Genomic DNA, 15,885 nt, shown 5'->3' on the forward strand with positions numbered 1-15,885 from the left:
GCTCGGCTTGTTTGCTATATATACACACACAACAGAGTCCGCTCGACGTGTCAAGTACTTTTTGCCCAATAAGAGAGCCGCTCCTCTTGACGAGCAGCCCTACTATCCAATGGAACAGGAAGGCTTGAGCGATGGGGCGGGACCGAACGCCACGGCAATTAGCCACGTGGGCGGGCACTCTCTCGGACCGACCAATGAAAAAGAGAAACGGTGTCATGGACAGCTGTATCGACCAATGGCGCTCGCCGAGTGTCTGTGGGGCTCCTGACAGAAAACCCCTCGGCGCAGTAGAGAAGGAAGGAGGGGGGGGCGCATGCGCCGCTGCGGTTGGTGTGAGGAGGCCGTGGCTGGGCAGCGGGGGAGCGGCAGTTCCTCGGGGCTCCGTGCGGGCCCTGCCCGCTCCTAACGGAGGTTTCCCTCGGGCGGAGGTGCGGGGCGGTCCGCTGGGCGCTGCGGAGCCCGGAGCTGTGCTTTATGGCCTAGGAGGAGGCGGCTTCCTTCCTCGAGCCGTTGGCATCCCGGAGCCTGCCCTGCCAGCAGCGATGGAGGAGGGCAGCTGAGGGACCCCGGCCCATTCCGTGCCCCGGGGCGGGCCCGCGCTGTGAGCTCGGTCCTGCGGGGTGCTCCTCCCTGCGGCCTGCGCTGGGTACCGGAGATGGAAGAAAAGGAGCGGTGTGGTAGCGTCCAGCTGGCACCTTGAGACTGACGGGAACCGTATCTTTTGGTTATCTTTCTATTTGGGTTTTTGTTTGTTTTTGGGGGGTGGGTTAGGGGTGTGTGGCGTTTTATGGGGTATGGGAGAAAGGAGGTGGTCATTGAAGCCAACCGTCAGAGGCGATTACTGAATAAACTGAAGCACAAGGGGGGGTTGGCAAGCTGGAAGCGGCCCTTGCCTATAAAGTAAAGGGGCTGCGCGCCGCTGCTGTGACTCTGAGGAAGAGACATCGGCCTGCTGAGTTTCTCACCTCCTGTTGGCCATCCACCCTGTGAGAAGATGAGTTGCGTGCCATGGAAAGGTGACAAGGCCAAATCGGAGTCCCCAGAGCCACCACAACCGCCGCCGCTACATATTTACCACGAGAAGCAGCGCAGGGAGCTGTGTGCCCTCCATGCCCTCAACAATGTCTTCCAGGACAGCAACGCCTTCACTAGGGAAACCCTGCAGGAGATTTTCCAGAGGTATAGCATTCTGCACTGCCAGAAGTGTTTGCTTCCTTTGGTGCTTATAAGGATTTGTGGGTCTTATTTGTGGGGACAAATAGAAGAGTTTGGAGCTGCTTTGAGTTGAATATAGCTCTGTTTTACCCCATTCCTCTCCTGTTTTTCCCTCTTTCTACACAAAATCCTCTCTTGTTTCTAAAACTATTCAACCTGTCTAGGAGCTTTATTGCAGGTGCTGCTACGTGGTTGTGCTTCATCCACCTTAATGCATCTTCTGTCTTCTGCCCCTGCCTCCTATTGGTGTGTTATCTTTGGGTAGTAACAGATCTGGGGAGTGAGGATGGCCAGGATGATAAAGGGATCATCGTATGAGGGTGGGTAGTGATAGGACAAGGGGGAATGGTTTTAAACTGAGGCAGGGGAGGTTTAGGTTAGATATCAGGAGGAAGTTTTTTGCACAGAGGGTGGTGTCGCACTGGCACAGGTTGCCCAAGGAGGCTGTGGATGCCCCATCCCTGCAGGCATTCAAGGCCAGGCTGGATGTGGCTCTGGGCAGCCTGGTCTGGTGGTTGGCGACCCCGCACACAGCAGGGGGTTGAAACTGGATGATTATTGTGGTCCTTTTCAACCCAGGCCATTCTATAACTCTATAAGAACTTCAATTTAGTACAGTAGAACTCAGAAGATGCTGGATGTTAAAGCTTTGTCAACTTATTCAAGCATTTAAATGAAGTTCTTCAAATATTGCAGCCTTTCTTATTTCCTTGCAGTGGGACTCTGCTTACCAAACAGGATTTAATCTCAGTAGCTAGATCCATGTTTTCTGCAGTGTTGGCTGAACACTTCCTGGCGGCTTCACGTAATTAATAAAGGCATTCTCGAGTCTTACACGGGAAACTGTAGTTGATGAATGTGTCCTGCAATATAACTCATTTGGCTAGATGTTTATTTCATGTTGTTTAAGGCTTTGTTGAAATTTTCCTGAGGGTTCCTTTGAAAGTTCTGGTGACTTTAATTGATGAAGCTAAGGAGCGGAGTAGTAAATGGAGCCTCCTTGCAGTATTCCATCTCTGTATCTAATCTTCAGTGAGGCTGTGGTTGAGTACTTGTTACCAGTAGCTGACAGCACATTGTGTTAGTGAGGCATAGGGAACAGCTCTCCATGGCGGCATTTAGGCTGGAGGTGCTGCCAGACAAAGTTCCCTGCTCTGTTGCCACCACCCTAAAAATCAGGTTTATTGAACTGACAAGCTCAGCTTGTCATGTATGTGCCTTCCTTTCCTTAGCCAACAAAATGTGGTAATAGGCAGCTGCAAATATCAGATGGAAGTGCTTTCTACGATGGTACTGTAAATAAAATGCCTATTCATGAAGAGGAGCTGATCAACAGCATTTTAACTTTGTCCGGCATAAAGGCTCTGTGGTTTTGTTGCAGAGCAGCAATTGTCAGAGCTGTAATCACAGATGGATTTCTACTGGCCTGAAGTAACCAGTGTCAGTTCCTGTGGTAGAAGTGGCGTGCTGATCTAATTAGTTGATTTTCATTGGGTTTGATGAGAGAGAACTAGTGTGCAGCATGGAACTTCTCAGAAGGCACTGAGGTGCTCGTCTGGTGAGCCCTCTTGCCCCAAAAGGAAGAATCTCTTGAATTCCAGACAGGTGTTGGCTCATTTTACTATTCAGATGGAGGTTTGCAGGCTGGTTCAACCCCACAGCAGTAGTTGAAACAGTGTTTGGACCGTGCTCTCAAAAATATGGTTTGAATTTGAGGTGGTCCCATGGAGCCAGGAGTTGGACTCTGCGATCCTTGTGGGTTCCTTCCAGCTCACAGTGTTCTAAATGGATGAGCAATGAGGAATGCATAACAATTGCCTCCTCCTTTGCTTCTCTGTGGAGTTACTGCTTGTTTTCTAGCTCTTTGGCTTGACTTTATGTAGTGTGGTCTTAGCCACGTTTTAGACATCATTTTTCCACACGCCTTTCCTGTATCTAGTCGTATACTGGGTTCTGCTGAACATGACAAAAGACTGACGAGTATTTTAATAAGCTACAAAAACATCGCTAGGCATCGTTACTTTATCTTTTGAAGCTTAATGTTGACATGGTAATGAAATCACAAATAAGCTTAAGCTTCCCCTTGCTCTGACCGCATCCCTTGAAAAACTAATGGAAGTGTGTTTCTTAATCATCCATTTCCCTTTTGCTGCATCCCATTGCTCCAGGCCAGCGTAGCGTGATTACTTTCATCATTTCAATTATACGCCAAAGCATGTTCCATGCTCCCCTCTGATTCTGTAGCCCTCCCTCTCTTCTTTCCTTTAATATGAGATCCATCTATTTGATGTTTCTCTGCCTTCTGTTTCAGGAAGTGAGATTGCTTGTTCCCGTTGTTGCGCGGAGATGCCAACAAAACCACTTGAGTCTGTTTCTTGAGATCTGGTTAGAAAAGACAGCTTTGTGTTGGAGTTGGTGAAGGTTTGTGACTCAGAAACTCAGAAGGATTGATGCCTGTAGTTCTGTTCAGCTCTGTCGGTCTAGATAAATAATTGTATTGTTCCTTGTTTAGTCAGAGTCCTTCAGCTGATGCTTGTGTACCCTGTGTAAGTGTTATGTGAGCAGAAGTGTATGGAGGCGGCTTTTGCTGAAGGCTTTCTGGTGGGTAACAGTTCTCTGAGTGTCACCTCTGTTTTTTTATCTCCTTCTGGGCCTCTGTGAGTTACAGGAGAGAACAAAGATAAGTGCATTCTTTCAATCCGCAAATAAGCTTGTCTTTGGAAAACTGTGCCGCGAGAGGGTGCTTGTGCAAACCAAAGGGCTCTTAACTGGGAGGCTTTCATGAGAGATAATAGGTTGAAGGAACTGAGGAATTAGTTGTAGCCCAGTGATCTTGCTTTATGGTGATGCTGGAAGGGCTGTGACAAGCTACAGTAGCATCTCTGATTTGTAAGGTAGAGCAGAGACTTGGAGGCTGGGAACTGCTTTTCTGACAGTGTCACTGCCTTGCTGAGAACTGCTCAGTGGCTGGTATTAATAGGTTTGTGTGGTACCACATTGTTTGAGGCTGTTCTGCTGCAGTTTGCTGCCCTGTAAGAGAAGAGAACTGATGCGGAAGGTTACCTGTCTGTACCTTATCTAGCCTCGCTTGGTCTGTAACATAATACTCAGCTGGTCAGGGGAGTATCAGGGGTCAGAGCTGCTGTGAAGGAAAGGCAAAGGAAACATGTATATCAGGTGCCACCAAACATCTGAACCTTGTGCCAGCAGAGCTAGTGGAGTCCTCGCCAATCAGAAGAGTAACCCATCGCAACTGAATCGAACTAAGGCTTGGCTTTCTCCTGTTTGCCATTGCATGACCTTGCTTTTCTGGGCTCTCAGTTTCTCTCTGTGCCCATCCTCCCAGCTGCTTAAGCCCATTTGTCCTCCTCACATTAACTCGCTGCCTTGTTGTTTTCTCTGCTTACAGTGTTTATCATGAGGGGGGTGGTGGTTGCGTATCTCCATCTTTTATGCCTTGCATCCATTTTCCGTAATAGTAGCCAGTAAAGGCTGTCTTACCTCTTTTGCTTATTACATGATGGGCTCTGATTCTGGATTTTTGGATTCTACAATCATGCAAGTGATGTCTAGGCAAGGTTTTTGAAGGTTTTGTTTTGTTTTTTAATAGCAATGGCAGTGCTTTAGAAACTTTCAAGCCCAAATATCTCCACAGCTTGAAGTATGAACATTCTTCTCATTTACTACTGGGGGAGAACAACCTTTAGCTGCAGGCAGCCCACCCTGTGTCTTGTGACCTCATCTGCTCTTAAAGACCGATGCTGACTGTTCAACACTTGAAGCTATGGTAGCTGTTGTTCTAGATGGCAAACTGGCATTTACTCCAATTCTGAACTAGGAGAAAACATTAAAAGTGGCATTCAGAAATACCAGTTAAATGCAGGTGGAATGTTTGCAGTCTTTCACTTCAAAGCTAGGATCCTTGGAGATTTTGCTCATCAAAGTAATTGTTAATGCATTATTTAGCCCTCTCGGCCTTCTGGCTTAGGGGAGAAGGGGCAGGTGAAGTAGTTCACTTTTAAGCAAGCAAATCCTCTGAAAACAAGCTTCAAGTCATACAGCAATTTTGGAATGCGGGTTTGCCAAGCACCTGCTAGAGCAGTTCTTGTTCTGTTTCCAGGCTGTCTCCCAACACTATGGTGACGCCCCACAAGAAGAGCATGCTGGGGAATGGGAACTATGATGTGAACGTGATCATGGCAGCGCTTCAGACCAAAGGATATGAGGCAGTTTGGTGGGACAAGCGCAGGTATTCAGAAATTGTGTAATTCCAGAGGTAGCTGCCAACTGTAAAACTAAAAACAAAAACCAAGAACCAGATGGCATTCAAGTACCGGAACGTAACCTTGTTGCTGTTTGTTTTCTGCACCCTTTTAGGGATGTTAATGTCATTGCCCTGTCTAATGTGATGGGCTTCATCATGAATCTGCCCTCCAGCCTTTGCTGGGGTCCCTTGAAGCTCCCCCTCAAACGGCAGCACTGGATCTGCGTCCGGGAGGTGGGAGGCACTTACTATAACCTCGACTCCAAACTCAAGATGCCTGAGTGGATTGGAGGTGAAAGTGAGCTCAGGTAAGTCTTCCTCACCCCCTTGTTAGGTCTGTGTGGGTTTGTATCCAGTTATTCCCTGCTGGAAGGGGTGAGTTTGTTCTTAAACACGTAGTAGTGGAAACATTTATGGCTGAATTGTAATACCAAATATTTGCTGGTAATAAGATTCACTTGGATCTATGTGGTGGTTCTGTGCTGATGGGAAGTTCAGCTCCACCACTCCACTCTGTCACTATCCCTCCTCAAAAGAACAGTGGGGAAAACATAAGATAAGGACGGGGTGATCACTTGAAGTTACCATCATGGGCAAAACAGGCTCAGCATATGGAGATTAATATAATTTGTCTACTATTAACAGAGTAGAGCAGTGAGAGCTAAAAGCAAACCAAAAACGCCTCTCCCTCCACCCCCAAACAGGCTTAGAGGAATGGGGGCTGCAGGCAGTCCGTAACACTTCATCTCTGCTGATCTATAGTCACTCTGTCCCTGTGTGTGCATGGGGTCCCTTCCCCAGCATGCCATCCTTCTCTAACTTATCCCGCATGGGCTTCTGATTGGCTACAGCTCTCCAAGCACTGATCAAACATGGCACCATACCAGAGGACCCACCCTTCAGGAATGGCTCTGCATGTTCCCTGTGGGAGGCAGACCCCCTCAGCTTAACTGCCCCACAGACCATAGGTCTGGTCCAGGACTTCTTCTGCTGGGGTTCTCCATGGGATGTGCCTCCTTCAGCCCGCATCCACTGCTGCACTGTGGGCTCCTCCATGGCTGCATGTGGAGATCTCTGCATGGTGGGGACAGTGGAGGGTCGGGGGGACAGCCTGCTCTTCCACGGGCCTCTCCTGGGCTGTGGGAGCAGTACTGAACTGACTGTGGTGCCTGCAGGACTCTTATCTCCCCATTCTTACTCCTGTCTTCCAGTTGTTGTTATGCAGTGGTTTTTTCCTTTCTTAAATCTGTTCTCCCAGAGCACAGCCAGCGTCACTTATGGCTCAGCTCTGGCCAGCAGTGGGTCTCTTATGGAGCAGCTGAAGCTGGCTCTCATTTGATGTGGGGCAGCTGCTGGGTGGCCCTGCCCACTACAAAAAGCTTCTCTGCATAAGCCCAATGTAATCTATACCTTTTTGTGCAAAGCTAGGAAAATACTTTAGCCAGCAGAGGTTTCTGAGAGCTTGATTTCATCTCTTACAAGGCTGGCTCTGTTACTAGTGTCAAACTTGGTCTCTACACTGCCGGTAACTAGATGTGCTGTGCCTCACTGTCTCCTCGAGTGTGAGACCATCATAATACCTTTGTCTCTTCAGCACTGTGTGTTTCCAACAAAATCTCTTCAGATTAGGAGTGCAGCCCTATTCTTGACTGCTTGTCTATGTCAGTGTACGTTGCACACCTGGTTTAACTCCCCTTTGCTCTTCGGTCTCAATACAAGATGGTTGGTGTGATTTGCTTTGACTGTGAAACCTAACCCGTCCTTAGTTGCCATTCCGCTGCCATTATGTCCTGTTCTAAAGTGTACAAATGGCACTGCTGTCTCAACTAGACTTGTTCTAACCTAAGGGAGCACTATTTCCCGCACCTGTTGTGTCATTCCAGTCTTGACAGATTGGGTATAAGCCTTTTGTGAGCTTCCAGGGTAGAACAACACAGTGTTGGATCTACCGTACGGAACTTATTAGAGGAGTTTTTTGTCTATGTAAGTCTTGTGTGTGCTGCTGTTCAGCAATAAATAAGGGCTTCCTACTTGCTGAATGTTGGAAGTTGGGCTGAAAGATAGTGGAGAAAACATTGATTTGACTTTAAAGATTATTGAATTGCATCCAAGTTTGATATGAGAAAAAGCATATGGACAAGAAAGGACTGCAGAGCCACATCAAATGACTGAGCAGTACTCCGCTGTTCTGACCTGTGATGAGGGCATCCCAATGGCGGTGTTCTGATTTGGTTTTTTTCTGCTTGTTTTCCCCACGTGCTGTATTTGTTGAAGTTACTTTCAATTACAGCGTGATTCTCGGTCTCGGAGACCTGAGCAAACTGTGTTTGTTTTTAATCCCCATTTTTGCCACTGTGGAAAACTGGGGCGTGACATCTGTGTAGATCTCTCAACTGAAGTGATCGTGTCTATCTGATTCTGCAATACCTTGCTAGGTAGACGTGTGTTGAATCTGGTGCTTTTGCTCAGTTTTCTGTCAGAAAATAACGAGGTGAGAAGATGTTCCTCCCTATTTCTTGTCATACGTGCATAGCTAGCTGTGTTCAGTTGTAGAAGATGACAAAGTTGTACGTTCAGTTGTGCTTACTCCTGTTTCTCCTCACTGTAGGAAATTTTTGAAACACCAGCTAAGAGGAAAGAACTGTGAACTCCTGCTGGTGGTGCCAGAGGAGGTGGAAGCACATCAGAGCTGGAGAGCTGACGTGTGACCTGGACTGACTCTGTCCTCTCACTACAGCTCTGCCCCTTTCTGGAACTCATGATGTCCTGAAACCTGGATAATGGGTGCCCCAACTCTTCTCTTCTGGAACTTCCTTTGTTAAGCTCTTTCCTTTCCTTCCTTGGTGCAATAGGGTGGTGACGTAGGACACTGGGGGTAGTGGGTGGGGGATACTGAGGGCAGAGTGGAGGAAACTGGAAGCCACTCACTGATTACAGAGGTGATCGAGCTGCATGCCCTTCAGCTAACTAGAAGGTGTTGCTCTCTCTAAAGCTGTGCTTTGGGGCCAGGTTTTCTGGAAGCTTCCAAGACCTCTCTTTCTCTGTGTTGCCCAAGGCCATGTATGGTGGCACAGTGTTGTTTTAGAGCTCACTGGGGAGGAGCAGGGGCCAAGCATGCTGTCGCTCCTTCGCAAGCCTCTCCCTACAAAATAAGTTGTTGTGAAGGTGATTGCGACTTGTAAGGGTCTCTCAGGACACACTCAAAACACTAGGAATTGTATGATGTTCAGCACAACCCTCTGCTTTGTAGGGATGTTTTGTGCCCAGAACTAGAGGGAGGTGGGAGGGCAAAAGAAAAATAAGTCATCTTTCAAGAAATTCTTTGGATAGTGGGAGGACTCTTCCCCAATATCTCAAAGGATTTACATGTGTGACCAAGTGGTTGTTTGCCAACGTGTGGCTAGCTGAGGCAGTGTGAAAACAGCAGGCACAGGCTAATGGGGGAGTATCGGGTTTCTGAACTAGAGGCTGAAGTCTGCCTGGGTTTTGTGCTATGTTGGGCTTTAATTTATTATTTTTAAACATCTGAAGCTATTTTGGTTTTCTGCATGAAGACCCAGTAGTTCAGGGGCTGCTTGGAAAGGAAAATAAAATCAGAAGGGGTTTTAAGAGGAAATAATTCCCTTCTTTTCCTCTTTCCAGAAGTCTAGCCCACAATCACAAATGTCATGTGCAGAATGTCCCAGTAAGAGCTTTCCTGCAAGTGAGCTGGTCACGAAAGGAGACAAAGATATAGATAATAATTGGAGGAGGGAAGTCTTACGATAGTCAACTTTGGCTCTTTATAGTTAGTAGCAGCCAGTGTGGGAGATGCAGAGGGTCCACCAGAATCATCAGGCGTTAGAGTGTGGGGCCTGGTGGTTGAATCAACTTTTCTTTTAGTGTTGGCTGACAAACATTCCATTAATGAGTGAATTGCTTCTTCTTCTCCCTCCTTTCCATGTGGGGGAAAAAAGTGATGAGACATGGAGACTCTAAATGGAATCTTAGTCTGTTGTTTCTCTGTCACCTAAGCCAGCTGTAGCTCAGTTGCTGCTTCCAAGCAGGAGGAAGCACTGAACTGAGGACAGGGCTCCTTGCGTTGAGCTCTTCCTGGCTGAGCTGCCATTTGCTTCTCTCTTTATGCATGCAAGGGCTCAGCTAAATGGTAACTGCTGGAAAGGGATGGAGCTTGAACGATTCTGCTCTGCCAGGTAGGAAGGTTTTGTTCTGGTGGTGTTGGGGCTTTCAGAAGGAGGGCGCTGTGGGCTGAAACTACCTTCTCTCAGTTGTTTTGTCTCTTGAGAGCTCAGCAAAGCATGAGCAGATGTTTGAAGCCAAGCGAGAGACTGCTAACTCACACCTTGTTACCAAGACCAGAGGCAGTGTGACGACAGGATGAGCGCGGTGTTCACCGAGCCCCGGACATCCCACAAGCACCATTTTTGCAGTCTTCTGAGCACAGCCTCCAGAAGTCAAGGGCAAGTGGCTCTTACGTTTTAAATACCCAGCGTTTCTAGAACAAGTCCTGTTTCGTAACACATTCCAATGACCAATACCAGCTGGTGGAGTTTTTAAACACTTTACAAGCAGAATGCAAAGCCTGCGGGCATTCTGCTCGTGACTTGAAGCCATTTCTTCAAGAGAGGAAGGGGGAGGAAAAAAAGAAACACAACAATCTCAACGGCAACGTTTTCTATGCTGCGTAAAACCGCACTTTGGAGAAACAGTTTGCATGGCAACTGCAAGCCAATGGATCAGTGCACAATATGCAAAGATGTTTTCAAACATTTTGGGGCTACTTTCCTCTCCTTGTATGTCAGCACCTCTCCTGGGGGGGGTGGGGGGGGAGGGAGGGAAACAGTGTGATCCAGCTGCTCAGGTAAAGGGAAACTGAATGATCACACCCATGGGGCAAGCAAGGCTGCTGGACAGAGGGGTGGGCAGACCAGTCCAGTCCCACTGCTTGGGAGTGGGGAAAGCCCAAGTTTGTTTTCTTGCTTGTTTGGTTTTCGTTAGATCCTTGTCTTGGGTTTGTTTACAGAGATGTTATTTTGTTTAACCAAATATGAGGAGGAAAAAAAAAGAAAAAAAAGGGAAAAAAAAAAACCCGTTTCCATATAAATGTCTTATCACTTCTGTATGTTCAACCCAATTGTTCTGTAACAAAGTATGTAAAGGAAAAATAAACTTTTTTTTTTCTTTGGTTATGAAAGCGAACAATATAGTATTGAGAACCTTCAGCCTCGGTGGTTCCTGGTGCTTGAGGTAGAACGGTGGACAGAAATTCTTGCACCTCTATGAGAACTCCCTTCTATTACCCCCAAATGTTTCAAGTCCCTTCCCCAGCACAGGCGCTTTGCGTGAACTGGCAGGGCAGAGCTGCTTATAAAAGAAGCATCTTCTTCAAGGAACGTCTATTAAAACCACACTGCTCAGGTTGGATTTATTTAATATTCAATACAAAAAAATATGCAGCCGATTCCTGAAGTTCCACTTTATGACGCAGAGGATCAGCACGGATGTGATTCTCATTAACCCCCTCTGCTACTCACACTCGCACACACACAATGTCGCATCTTCCCAGAGCATTTTTTCCACAAGGTACCGTTACCCTCAACCCTCCTCCTTCCTTTGCTTCATCTGCTGGGAGAGTCGCTTCTTGTTCTGTCACTGATGCTCTCAGGCTTGGAGTTAACCAGGAAAGGGATTTGTGTTTGACTGTTGCCGTCTGAAGCCCAACTAGTGCCCGAAGGTGTTTTTTTTCTGGGAGGCAAGGAGTCCAGAACAGGACCTCCATGATTTCAAGTCTCTGTAAGTGATTACAGCGTAATGATTGAACAAAAGAAAAGACTCGTGACTTCTACAGGGGAAGAATGCAGACAGGAGCCATCATCAGGTCCAGACAGGGGGGCTTCCCCCCCCCCCCCCCCCACCACAGTATGAACAGGTCAATGTCCCAAAATAGAACCAAAAATAAAAACAGAACCAAAAACCGAAATAAATGCCCTGACCCAACAAATCAACAGTTCAATAGATCAGCATCTCAAGGTCTTCCCACATGATACAAATCCAGCGTGGCTTCAGCAAATTAGATTTTTCCAGTAAGCGGAGGCAGGGCCCCTGGCATGCCCCCAGACAGCCCCGTGTTGGGTCCTAAGAGAATCTGGAAGAGAAAGAGAGATTAGAAGCTTTGAGGCTGCACCTCACCGCCCTGCAGTAGGACTGGGAGAGCACAGCCAGGCAGCACCCACCCCTGGGGTCAGACATTCAGCCCTTTCCGCAACAACCACCATGTTCAGAGCTTGACCTTGTCGCCAAATCCAGCCCCGCAGGTTGGATGCAGCTGTGCAGGCCAAGAAGATGCAATCAGAGCACGTTGTGGGATGAGCGAGCCCACGGCATCACACACATCGCCTTTGCTTTTTGCTTCCAGAGCCACAGCGCCAGCTGATCACCGTGGGACTGCGCAGGCAACCAGAGCCGCATCCCAACAGCACTGAGAGTGGGTGGTGGAGCTCCAGCCTCACCTGTCGCTGCTGCAGCTGCTGCTGTTGCTCCATCTGCAGCTTTTCGGTTTCAAACACGACGGGAAGAACTAAAATCATGAAGGAGGTGGTCCCGATCCACAGAGCTGCCCTAGAGAACCTGTGTGCAAGAAAACCTATTAGGAAGGCGAATCTCTCGGCACATTGGAGGAGCAGCACTCGGACCCCCCCCCCCCCGCCTCATCCCCTCTCCCCCTTCACACACCGAAGCCCGGCCAGCACCACCCAGGAGGCCGGAAAGCGGAGCGCTCCGCAGCCCGCGATCCTCCCCGCCCCTTACCTGTACATCTTCTGTGCTATCGCCAGCGACAGGTCGAAGGTGGCTCCGGCCGCCGCGCGCACGCTCTCGGGGAACATCTCGGTCAGCCCCCACAGCCGCTCCGACAGCGTCTCGTCCAGCTGCGGGCGACAGCGCGCCGTCAGGCCTGCGGCGCCCGGCGGGGTCACCCCGCTCGCACGGCCCTCCCGGCCCTCCCGGCCCGCCCCGCCGCCGAGATACCTCCTCGTCGTCGTCGTCCTCCTCCAGCTCGTCCTCCAGCTCCTCGGCCTTGCCCGCGCCGCCCTTGGGCAGCAGCTCCTCCGGGGACAGGGACGCAGCGGCAGCCATCACCACCAGCACCAGGGACGGAGCGGGCAGCGAGCCGGCGGAAACGGAACTGCGGGTAGAGCGGCCCCGGAAGAAAGGCGGAGCGCACGGCGCCCCCTGGCGACCGGGAGGAGTCACTACCCGAAATACGACACGCAGATTTGGGTTCCGACCAACGTTTTTAATGTGAGTTTTAGTGTAAACGATGCCGAACGCTCCAGAGCAAGCAAGGTCAGCGCCCCGCTCGCCAAAGGCCTCGCACAAAGGCAGGCTGTGAATCCAGGCCCAGATCTCTGCTTGCAGGGAGCACCGTGCTGCCAGCTTGCTGCGGAGCGTGCGTACCTGCGGCTAACAGCCACGAGTGCTGAAAGCAGTACAGCGCTCCCAGAACAAACGTGAGCGTTGGGTAACAGTGCACAGTGCGATGTACTGGGATGCAGGGGCACCCTTACGTAGTACCGATGCAATACTGCAAGCATCTTGTCCCGTGGAACTATCTATACGTGGTACCAATACGGCCCCGACACACAAGGCAGATTCTGCCCTCAGGAGCAGAGGAAGCTTCCCAAGAGCTCCTGCTTCCCCCTCCCACAGCCAGCCCTTCTTTCACTTCCTCCTCCGGATGTGACTCTTCAGCTCCTCCAGCTCCTTCTCCATCAGGTGGGACTCGGCGGTGGTCTCAGAGAGCTGCAAGGCACAGAGAGCAACAAGAATGAGCTCCTTCGAGCACTGCTCCAACAGAAGCTTTTCCCATTACACAAACGTGTTTTGTGGCACAATCCTTCTAGAGACCTCACCGAGATTTACAGCCACAGCCAGCTCCAATGCGAGAAAGCATTTGTATTTCAGCGAGAGGGAAGCTGAGCCTTCACACTTCACCAAGACAGCCCAGAGTCAGTGCTTAGTTAGTGCTAAGGGCGGGTGGAAGTTCAGTACTCACCATGTCCAGCAGAATATCCACCTTCAGACGAAGGAGATTGTTTTCCTCCTCCAGCTGCTGGTTGCGTTTGCGCAAGCGCTGCATTTCCCTGCGATCTCCCGTGAAGCTTCCAACTTCTGGAGGAAATAAAGAGACCACACAGACGGCCATCAGCCAACCGTCACCCCCGCAGGCCCGCCGCCACGCACGGCACTACCTGCCACCCACTGGCCGTTCTCAAACTTGAGGCTCTGCCCGGTGAGGTTCATGGTGGGGGTGCCGTATTCCAGGCCCAGCTCGACCTCGCGGGTGGATCTGTCCAGCTGCAGACAGAAGGAACTGCTGAGGTTGGAACAGACCTCTTAAGATCATCTAGTCAGCCTTCAACCCATCACCGTTAAACCACGTCCCTCAGTGCCACATCCACACGGCTCTGGAACACCTCCATGCACGGTGACTGCACCACCTCCATGGGCAGCCTGTGCCACTGCAGCACCGCTCCTACTGAGAAATGTTTCCTAACATCCAACCTGAAACTCCCCATCACAACCCGAGGCCATCTCGTCCTATCACTCGTTCCCTAGTTGTTCACCACCATGCCCACACTTTCTCCCACCCAAACAGACAGCCAACACACTGGGGGTGCCACCAACAAGGACAGGGAGGAGCCGCAGCCCCAACACTCACCAAGTGCAGGTTGGACAGCGAGGCGGCCTTCCGCGGAGGGGTCTTCTTAGGGCTGAAGGTGCTCCCGAAGAGAGGCATCGCTCCCACGGCCGGGACACGTCCCAACAACACGGCAGGGACAACGAGTACCACCCGAAGGGCCCGTTTGCTGGGGAAGAGCAGATGCGGATCTCCCCGCTCCCCTCCCGCCCGGCTCAGCCCCGCCGTGCGGGGGCGGCGGCGTTCCTCTCCGTCGGGATTCGCCTTCGTTCCGGGGGGGCAGCACCGCTCCACCGAGCGGCGCCTGCGCTCCGGCAGCCCCCGCCGCTCTGCGCCGTGGGTCCGCCGCGTGGCCCGGCGGCGGTTTGCGGCCGGCGCGTCGCCATGGCGACATCGGGGCCCCGCCGCTCCGCCTCGCCGCTGCGCCGGGGAACGGGGCCTGGCGGCGGGTTCCGTGCCTCGCGGGGGGCGGGGGTGGGGGCTCATCCAGGGTGCTGCAGGGATTTCCCTTTTTCAGCAGGGAGCGGTGAGAAGGAATTCGTCTGGGAAGACAGAAAACTGAGAGGGGAGGGGGGAGGCCAAGTTAGATTTTACATTCTTACCATAAGAGGCTGCTGTTTGGAGCACAGAGCGCAGGAGATAGGGCAGAGCTCACAGCTCTTAGCACTCATCCAAGAGATCATGAGTGCAATTCCTGACACCTCGGTGTTCTGCGGTTCATTTCGTCCCTTCTTGCAGAATGGTAGATAGCGGTATCGATGTCCCACCCGCGTCTCACTGCCGAAGCAAACACCTCTTTTTGCTGTTTCTTTTTTCACTAGGCTCAGTTCGAGACGCGGGCGGACAGCTGGCCGCTCCGCGTTGCAACCGCTGCCCTCCTGCTTGACGCTCACAGGTTGCACCACCAGGAGGCCCTCGCGGCAGTGCGAAGAGCGAGGCAGAGGAAAGAGCTAGGAAGCGAAATGAGATACACGACTGCATCATCGTAGGAACAGACATAAACCAATAGTTGCTGTCTCTGCATCAAGAAGGTTCCAAGTTTGGGATTTAAAACTGCTGAACTGTGTTTTGCATTCTCCCCTCCCTTCCCCGCATTCCTTCAAGACGATGAGTTGTTGGGAGAAGACTAATAAGCACTGCCTGCAAGAGGGTAGTGTAAAGGAATGCTCACCGATATGACATATGCAAAACAATACTTGAACGCGACTTACATACCACGTGCCTGAATGATTTGAAAGGATCTCATATTTAACATTACCGGGAGGGAAGGGTGTTGTATTTAGAGGCTGGTTCCCAGCTGACACATCGAGGTAATTCGATTCATTTTGGGTATAAAAGCCTGTGAAACTCAATCCGCAAGTTTAAATCTTGTCAGTCCAAGAGAAAGCCAGACTGTTGCCCTCGGTCAGCAGGCAGGCTGTATCCACAATTAGTTCATTCATTACCTGCTGCAGTAATGTGCTCCTTCAGTCCCCAAGTCAAACAACTGGCGGCAGGAACTTGTTGTCAGGAATCGTGCCGAGCCTTGCGCAGGGCATGGGAAAGCTTGTAATCTGAGTTGAGACAGGTGAGCCAGTGTTCAACTGCTTGCCAGGAACAATGGGCCAGACCATAGAGAAAGAAATAAAAGGAGCAGTTTCCAAACCCACTTCCTAATTTGCCATTCAGACACCTAGGCAGGTATCCACGTTCTCAGCAATGCTCCATA

At 50.5% G+C, this 15,885-nt stretch overlaps 3 protein-coding genes across 3 annotated transcripts; 1 reads left to right on the forward strand and 2 right to left on the reverse strand.

Annotated features, from left to right (window-relative positions):
- The first annotated feature begins 284 nt into the window (after window positions 1-284).
- JOSD1 (Josephin domain containing 1) lies at window positions 285-10,699 on the forward strand. The gene is made up of 4 exons (XM_072360848.1): window positions 285-1,179; window positions 5,336-5,464; window positions 5,593-5,787; window positions 8,088-10,699. The coding sequence occupies exons 1-4, from the start codon at window positions 995-997 to the stop codon at window positions 8,185-8,187; spliced, it is 609 nt and encodes a 202-aa protein (XP_072216949.1). The 5' UTR covers window positions 285-994; the 3' UTR covers window positions 8,188-10,699.
- A 175-nt stretch (window positions 10,700-10,874) lies between these two features.
- On the reverse strand, window positions 10,875-12,666 carry TOMM22 (translocase of outer mitochondrial membrane 22). Its single transcript, XM_072337322.1, has 4 exons — window positions 12,506-12,666; window positions 12,287-12,405; window positions 11,989-12,106; window positions 10,875-11,624 (listed from the first exon to the last, which is right to left on the reverse strand). The coding sequence occupies exons 1-4, from the start codon at window positions 12,611-12,613 to the stop codon at window positions 11,550-11,552; spliced, it is 420 nt and encodes a 139-aa protein (XP_072193423.1). The 5' UTR covers window positions 12,614-12,666; the 3' UTR covers window positions 10,875-11,549.
- Window positions 12,667-12,755: 89 nt separating this feature from the next.
- Window positions 12,756-14,527, reverse strand: CBY1 (chibby 1, beta catenin antagonist). The gene is made up of 4 exons (XM_072337337.1): window positions 14,199-14,527; window positions 13,729-13,834; window positions 13,533-13,648; window positions 12,756-13,279 (listed from the first exon to the last, which is right to left on the reverse strand). The coding sequence occupies exons 1-4, from the start codon at window positions 14,274-14,276 to the stop codon at window positions 13,199-13,201; spliced, it is 381 nt and encodes a 126-aa protein (XP_072193438.1). The 5' UTR covers window positions 14,277-14,527; the 3' UTR covers window positions 12,756-13,198.
- Between the last annotated feature and the right edge of the window lie 1,358 nt (window positions 14,528-15,885).

This window comes from Excalfactoria chinensis, chromosome 1 (assembly GCF_039878825.1).
Source record: "Excalfactoria chinensis isolate bCotChi1 chromosome 1, bCotChi1.hap2, whole genome shotgun sequence".
NCBI lineage: Eukaryota > Metazoa > Chordata > Aves > Galliformes > Phasianidae > Excalfactoria > Excalfactoria chinensis.

Coding starts and splice junctions, on each gene's coding strand:
- CBY1 (XM_072337337.1), bottom strand. CDS start 14,276: ATGCCTCTCTTCGGGAGCACCTTCAGCCCTAAGAAGACCCCTCCGCGG. Junction 13,835..14,198: donor CGCTGTCCAACCTGCACTTG/GTGAGTGTTGGG, acceptor TTCTGTCTGCAG/CTGGACAGATCCACCCGCGA. Junction 13,280..13,532: donor TGGATATTCTGCTGGACATG/GTGAGTACTGAA, acceptor TGTGCCTTGCAG/CTCTCTGAGACCACCGCCGA.
- TOMM22 (XM_072337322.1), bottom strand. CDS start 12,613: ATGGCTGCCGCTGCGTCCCTGTCCCCGGAGGAGCTGCTGCCCAAGGGC. Junction 12,406..12,505: donor AGGACGACGACGACGAGGAG/GTATCTCGGCGG, acceptor TGTCGCCCGCAG/CTGGACGAGACGCTGTCGGA. Junction 12,107..12,286: donor ATAGCACAGAAGATGTACAG/GTAAGGGGCGGG, acceptor TCTTGCACACAG/GTTCTCTAGGGCAGCTCTGT.
- JOSD1 (XM_072360848.1), top strand. CDS start 995: ATGAGTTGCGTGCCATGGAAAGGTGACAAGGCCAAATCGGAGTCCCCA. Junction 5,465..5,592: donor GTTTGGTGGGACAAGCGCAG/GTATTCAGAAAT, acceptor GCACCCTTTTAG/GGATGTTAATGTCATTGCCC. Junction 5,788..8,087: donor GGAGGTGAAAGTGAGCTCAG/GTAAGTCTTCCT, acceptor TCCTCACTGTAG/GAAATTTTTGAAACACCAGC.